This window comes from Clupea harengus, chromosome 11, assembly GCF_900700415.2.
Source record: "Clupea harengus chromosome 11, Ch_v2.0.2, whole genome shotgun sequence".
Lineage (NCBI taxonomy): Eukaryota > Metazoa > Chordata > Actinopteri > Clupeiformes > Clupeidae > Clupea > Clupea harengus.
Window position 1 is genome coordinate 13,213,969 of NC_045162.1, and position 7,033 is coordinate 13,221,001.

General features: G+C 45.0%; 1 protein-coding gene across 1 annotated transcript in view; it reads left to right on the top strand.

The window, feature by feature from the left end:
- The window catches only part of fhl3a (four and a half LIM domains 3a), a 40,797-nt gene extending 34,721 nt beyond the window's left edge, over window positions 1-6,076 (top strand). Inside the window, exons 3-6 of the mRNA XM_012824898.3 lie at window positions 1,021-1,195; window positions 3,202-3,371; window positions 5,004-5,190; window positions 5,647-6,076. Of these exons, the coding sequence (XP_012680352.2) occupies window positions 1,021-1,195; window positions 3,202-3,371; window positions 5,004-5,190; window positions 5,647-5,798 (684 nt within the window). The 3' untranslated portion in view covers window positions 5,799-6,076. The remainder of the gene's footprint in view (window positions 1-1,020; window positions 1,196-3,201; window positions 3,372-5,003; window positions 5,191-5,646) is intronic.
- The last annotated feature ends 957 nt before the right edge of the window (window positions 6,077-7,033 follow it).

The window sequence follows — 7,033 nt, forward strand, 5'->3', positions numbered from 1 at the left end:
AGCCCCAATTCCGTCCTATTCAGTTTAAGCAACCATGTGTGAAACCGTAGGTTAAATGCTTCTGCGATCCAAAAAGGAGAGAAGCACTAATCCGTTGTTAATGTCAAGCACAAACAAGAGAGAGCGCGGAGCTGCCTCCTTCTCTGCTGTCAGTACATATTCAGCTTTTAAATGGAGAGGGACAGTTTCCAGTGCTGGCCCAGTTCAAACCACCACACCAGTGTTCACAAACAACAGAGCCCAGACAGCCAACAGTAAATGAACTCTGGTGTTTGTCTTGGCCCTTTCTCCGGCACACAATAAAGTCAGCGTTTGTGTCCCAACATGGCCGCTTCCCCCTCTACTCTTCTCACTGTAATGATCTGTTTGCATATTTTACATGACGAGCTGACCCACTTCTAACTCAGGCTCACTTCCTGACATGCTGGGAGTGAATTGCCATCATGGGTTGCTTACTTAACAAATCCACTGAGAGATGAGATCCTGGTCAGACATTTATTGGGCTTTAAAGCAGCAGTCAAAAACTAGCCATCCAAGCTATGTCTGGGCGTCATACATGCTTTCATGCTGCATTTATAGTCAACATTTGGTTTGGCTTTCATTTCCATTTTAAGCTCCACATAACATTTCTTTTTCTTGCTAGTTTAAAGTATAAAGTATCATGTGTTTATTGTGTTTCAACTATGCAATGTGTTAACTGTGCTTCCAAGCTGTGTGTACATACTGTGTGACTTCATGCTACGTTTAGCATGGCAATGTTATAGTCAGCTATGTAAAGACAGTGACATGAGGTCTGTGACAGGTACAGGTACAGGTACACTGGCTTCAGTATAACAGGGTTCAGAACACTCGTATAAAGCAGACCACCAGCAGCGGTAGAGATTGTACAAATTCCAGAGATCAGAAGATTACATGAACAGCAATCTAATCTGACAAAAGCACCAGGTATGAGGTCACCATCTCCTCTGATGTGAACGATGTGTAACATTCTCCCTGTCTCTGTCCCCCGTGCTACACTAGGAGCTGTTCTACGAGGAGCGGCACTACCACGAGCACTGCTTCCGCTGTTTTCGCTGCGACCGCTCGCTAGCCGACGAGCCCTTCACCAGCCAGGATGACTCACTGCTCTGCAACGACTGCTACTGCAACGAGTTCTCCTCCAAGTGTGTGGCCTGCGACAAGACCGTCATGCCAGGTGGGTTTTGACCGCAAGAACACTTTGTTTTCTCTCACGGTTCCTCGCCCTCGTCGTCACTCGCTCCCCCCTGGCGCTCTTGAATGGCACATACACTTTTCACCCCCGGTGATGTGACGCAGGTTTACAGGCCACTAAATGTACCCCAAGCCGCAGGTACGCGTGTAACATTAGATGAAGAGCATTAAAGCTGCGGAGGGAGCGAGGAGGAGCGGGGGGGCGGGTTAGCAGTGGAGAGGGGTGCAAGTAGCATGACTAAGCTGAGAGAATGAATGAATGAATGAATAGAGAGAAAGGGGAAAAGAACGGAGAAAAGAGATACCGAATGTGAGATGCGATGAGATGAGAGAGAGAGAGAGAGACAGAGAGAGAAGACCGAGACATAATGGGAGAGACAGAGAGAACAGAGAGATGGCGTAGTGTTGAGCAGTTAGTGTCGAGGCTGGAAGTGACTGAGTAATTGCCAGTTTGCTTGACATGCTGTCTCTCATGCAAATCCCTGTGCCTGGATGGCTGCCATGGCTCCGATGATAACAAGAGATAAGCCCGTGAAGTAGTTTAGCGGGACTGTAGCAGCCAATGCAGTCGTTAAATAGCAAATGATTCCTGGAAAAAATGTCTAGTGTGTGTGTTTTTCTTCTCTCGCTCTTTCATGGTAGGGCTATTTCTCTTTTTTTTCTGTTCAAAAAGAAGAAGACGACAGCGTCGGTTACTGTGCCGTGTCAGTAATCCTGCAGAGTGCAAACTCTTTCGCCAGACCGACAGATGCTTTTGTTCTCACACCTCATAGGGAAGGGCCTTTGGCTTCAGATCACAGTAAGCTTGTTGTAGGTTGGCCTGTATTCAGGAGGATGAGGTGTTAAAAAGCATAATTGCCTGTCTCAGTGATAAAAAGGGTTTCAATTTTACTTTAAAAACATCAATTTGACTTTTATATATTGAGTCATACCAGCTTAGAATAGCCGTGAATGTCTTTATTTCCACCGTTGTCCTTGAAAAAGCTTTAGCAGTTTGCAAGGGTCAGTCCCTCTATGTTCTAATGTTACATCCCAGTCCTCGGGTTGATCTCAAGTGCTTGTATCCGAAGTTCAACAGCATCTCAGTTTTATTATCCCCTGTGAGTTTAGAGGATAACGTTTCTTAGAACTCTCAGTATTTTACAAAGTGCAGTCGCACAGGAAAAGACAATGGCTTATCGCTTCTATTGTTATTCATTCTTGTTCAATCAGATGGATGCCTTTGAACATTGAAACCACTTAAACCATTTTTGTATCCGAGCCTTTTTGGTCTCTCTACATGTATTTGTTTTTGTTCTCTCGCTCTGTCTTTTTTTTTGTTCCACCTATTCCCCTTCATTTCAGTGGACTGTCCTTCAAGTAAGTCGTTCAATTACAAGCGGGATTACGTGGCCTATTTCTCATTCTCAGTGTAAATCTACACTTATCCTGCTAATAGGCTCCCTTTGTGTAGCGCTGCGTGAGCCTTTTGATCTGTGGAAAGTAGTGAAGTGCTGTGGATTACACAGGTCATCCGTCAGCCCCTCTCATCATCAGCCATCTCTCCCCCCTACTGTCACTGGTCCAGCCTGACCCTTCCCAACGCCTCGCTTACCCCCTTTCCATTAAAGTCTTCATGTAGCATCAAAGTGACTTTGAATTTAACATATACAGTTCTTCATGTATATCGGATGGATTTTAAGGCCCTGCGCACACAAAAAACACCCTTTTTGCTGCCCCTATGACTAACTACTTCCCTTTTTATAGATATATGGATGGTAGAAGATGTGATGTATATGACTCAATGTCAGAAAGGGCTCAGTGAGGCACAGGTGGCTGTGTGTTATTGGGTTACTGCACGTATAGGTGTCTGTGTTGTAAATGCGTTATTGCATCTATAGGTGGTTGTTGTGGTAGTAAATGTGAAATGGAGTGTGGGTGGCTGTTGTAAACTTGTTATTGTGTTATAAGTGGCTGTGTAAATGTGTTTTTGCCGCGGTGTTCCCACAGGCACGAGGAAGCTGGAGTACGGCGGCTCCACGTGGCACGAGAGCTGCTTCATCTGCCACAGCTGTGAGCAGCCCATCGGCTCCAAGTCCTTCATCCCGGACAAGGACGAGCACTACTGTGTGCCCTGCTACGAGAACAAGTTTGCCCCACGCTGCACACGCTGCAAGCAGGTCAGTGGAAAATACCCCCCACACACACACACAAACACACACACACACACACACACACACACTGAAATGTAGGACAGGGATGAGGTCTGGTTTAAATAAGTCACACCACATACCACACACCATCACATTTATTGTTATTGTATACTGAGATTGTATGCTGATGCTAAATGCCAAAAGAATGCAAACATTGACTTCCCACCCCATTTTTACACACACTGATGCATCCTGGGTAAGATGTTATCACACGACACGAAAGACACTTACGATTGTTGATGATACAGTTTAAAGTGTCACTTCAATTCAAAAGAATTCCAGAAAGATATCATTTATTAGAATCTAGAATCTCATGATTTCTACTGAGCTGAACAGATAAGATTTCACTCTCTTTTTAAGTCTTTTTATGAGGCATTTGGTTGATGGGCGTTATGTTGTAATTTCGTTCCTTATGTGCCTTGGGCTTGTGTATTGCATTATTCTAAAAGAAACTCGTTAGTGTTGTATCAACCATGCCAGTCTAGACACGACTGGCCTGGGATCTCTGTGTTCCCTGTATGTGTGCGTCATGTTCCTGTTCCTGCATCACTGCTTTGGCTTCGTCAACGCCTTCCCATAACCACCATGGCGGGAAAGACCTGCCATCTCTATCGCAATCACATTGACCATGTGGTCAGGCACAGGATGAGATAAGCACACATGAGACGAGGAGCCACCCTAGGTGTGCCATTGAGACACTTGCACTCCCGGCCACCCTAGGTGTGTCAAAACCAGCGGGCATCTTTTGGCACAGGGCTATTAAAAGTCAATCACAGTCGCATTACGAGCACATCTGCTGCGGATCCACCTCATGTGACTAAGAAGTGGGTATGCCCAGGAAACACCCTGTGCTTGATGCTGGCAAGGGGAGACATTTTCCATAGCTCGGTCATTCAGGTTTGAGATAAGAGATACAAAAGCCGAAGTTTTTATCAGGCCTTAGTCACGCCTTACTAACGTCCGGATTGGTCACGCTAAACTCTTGAATCACGGCTTCTCTCCTGGACTGCTGAGTGTTACACCACCCTTTTGGTCTGGTGAAACATTAACCAATTCAATCACACTTTGGAAATGCCTTGGTAAGCACTCTGCTCATATATGTAACAGCTGGGGATTTGGTCACACACACACACAGATTTGGTCACAGCTGACGCATCGATGATGATTGTTACTGCTAGAGCGTTAGACGCGATAATGATAGGGGACAGATGTCTGTGTTGCGAAACAATGGGACCACAGTTCCTGTCACTGGACTGGGGGATCAATGTGCCAACAATGCTGAGATCATGGATTTAATTCCCTTGGAGAACACATTTGTATTAAATGCATGCCTTACCTATATTGAAAGTCATTTTGGATAAAAGCATCTGTTTATTATTGAACAACTATGTTATTATATATATTGCTATAGCAACAGAAATAATACATCCTGTGTGAAATGTGATTTGAAGAGCGTGCAGAGGGTGTTGCAATTCAAGCAAAAAAGCGACACAGGGGATCTTACAGTAACTCCACTTGAGTTAACATGGGAATGTCAGTGTTAAGTGTTAATGGCAGTGTTAATACCACTGTTCATCAATGCCTACTCTACTCTCTCAGGTGTTGTCCAAAGGGGGTGTGACCTACCGAGAGGAGCCGTGGCACAAGGAGTGTTTCGTGTGCACGGGCTGCAAGATCCAGTTAGCCGGTCAGCACTTCACCTCTCGTGACGACAGTCCCTACTGCCTGAAGTGCTTCGGCAACTTGTATGCCAAGAAGTGTGAAGCCTGCGAAAAACCAATCACAGGTAACCTGCCTTTTTTTTGGTCGAATAGGATACTGATTAGAATGCTGTTACAAAGCGGAGATTAATTTTTCAAAACAATGCTTAACATTTCATGAGAATTTCATACACATTTAAGGAGTCTGGCCATTTGTTTCATATTTATATATTCCGTTGTATGACATGGGTTTACTACATGGGTTTAATATAAACATTTTCAGTTGTGTCATGTCTCAGATCAAATATCTGAAAAGAAGTGTCCATCCATAACTGTACAAATCCAAACACCAGAGCTGGTATCTCAGCACGTTCCAGGAATAACACCTCTGAGGATGCCACCCTGACAGCTGTTGTTCCTGTGTGTGTGTGTGTGTGTGTGTGTGTGTGTGTGTGTGTGTGTGTGTGTGTGTGTGTGTGTGTGTGTGTGTGTGTGTGTGTGTGTATGTGTCTGTGTGTGTGTGTGTGTGTGTGTACGTGCAGGTTTTGGAGGAGGGAAGTACATCTCTTTTGAGGAACGTCAGTGGCACCAGCCCTGCTTCACCTGCTCGCGCTGCTCCGTGTCGCTGGTGGGCGCTGGCTTCTTCCCTGAGCGGGACGAGATCCTCTGCCGTGACTGCAACACCAAATTATAGAGCCAAAGCCCACATCAGCCAAACATTAGCCCCCATCACCACTGCATGCAACTGCTGCAATACCACCGCCTGCCCCCAGTCCTACCTCCTCCTCTCCTCTCTTCCACTCTTCCCTCCTCTCCTCTCCTCCCCTCCTCCTCTCCTTTCCTCTCCTCCCCTCTCAGCCCTGTTAAACTCAAGGCCTTATGCCCACTTAGCACTGCTAACATCCCTACACACACATACACACACGCTCACACACACACACTCACACACACACACACACACACACACACACACACACACACACACACACACACACACACACACACACACACACACACACACACACACACACACACACACACACACACACACACACGTGCACACACACGACATCTCCCCCCTGCCTCAGGTCACGTTTATCCAAACCCTGAACTCTCACCCAGGTGCCTCATCAACCCCTCCAAACAAAGGAGCCGTCTGTGTTCTTTGGCTGATAAATCACAGATGCAGCCTCTTTCAAACATTCCACGCCAACAGTAATAACAACAAAGACAGACTCTTTGGGAAACAATGGCCTTAATATTTCTACAAACAAAAAAAATCCATTTTCTTGTAGTGCATTTAGTGGGAGCATGTTAGCTCTACGAGTTATGTGTATTCCTCTGCTATCCTGTTCACTATGTTTGTCACTTAGTGAGATCTTTCATGTGTGCTTTTGAAACTCCATCTTTAATGGATAACCACCACATACTGACATCCTCCCCTTCAGACCAGGGAAAACAACAAGCCGAAGTGGAAATATGTATGAAACAGTGAAAAAAGGGCTCTTTCAAACGCAGGTCCTATGATGAACACAATGTGCACATATTCTGTTACAACAAACCATAGAATGGTATGCCAGCTATGCATAAATATCATTGGCCTGAATTTAGGAGTGTGTGTCATGTAATTGATAGTTTGGTTGAACAGGATGTTTGAAATATGAAATGTGTCCTCGTGTTTGTGTGAGAGATCCTTTTAAAGCTGTAGGGTCAGAGCACCTTTTTTGGTTTGTTTTGTGCTACATTAATGAATACTGTTTTTTTTCCATTTGTTCTGTATTAACATCCATTCATTTCCATGTTACACTCTTTGTATATATTTTGTATTTTATTTAAATCCTGTCATCACTATAGTATTGTTTGAAATGGGGGGGGGGGGGGGGGGATTAAGATTTAAGACTCGATGAGATAAAATAGTTTGGCAGCAAA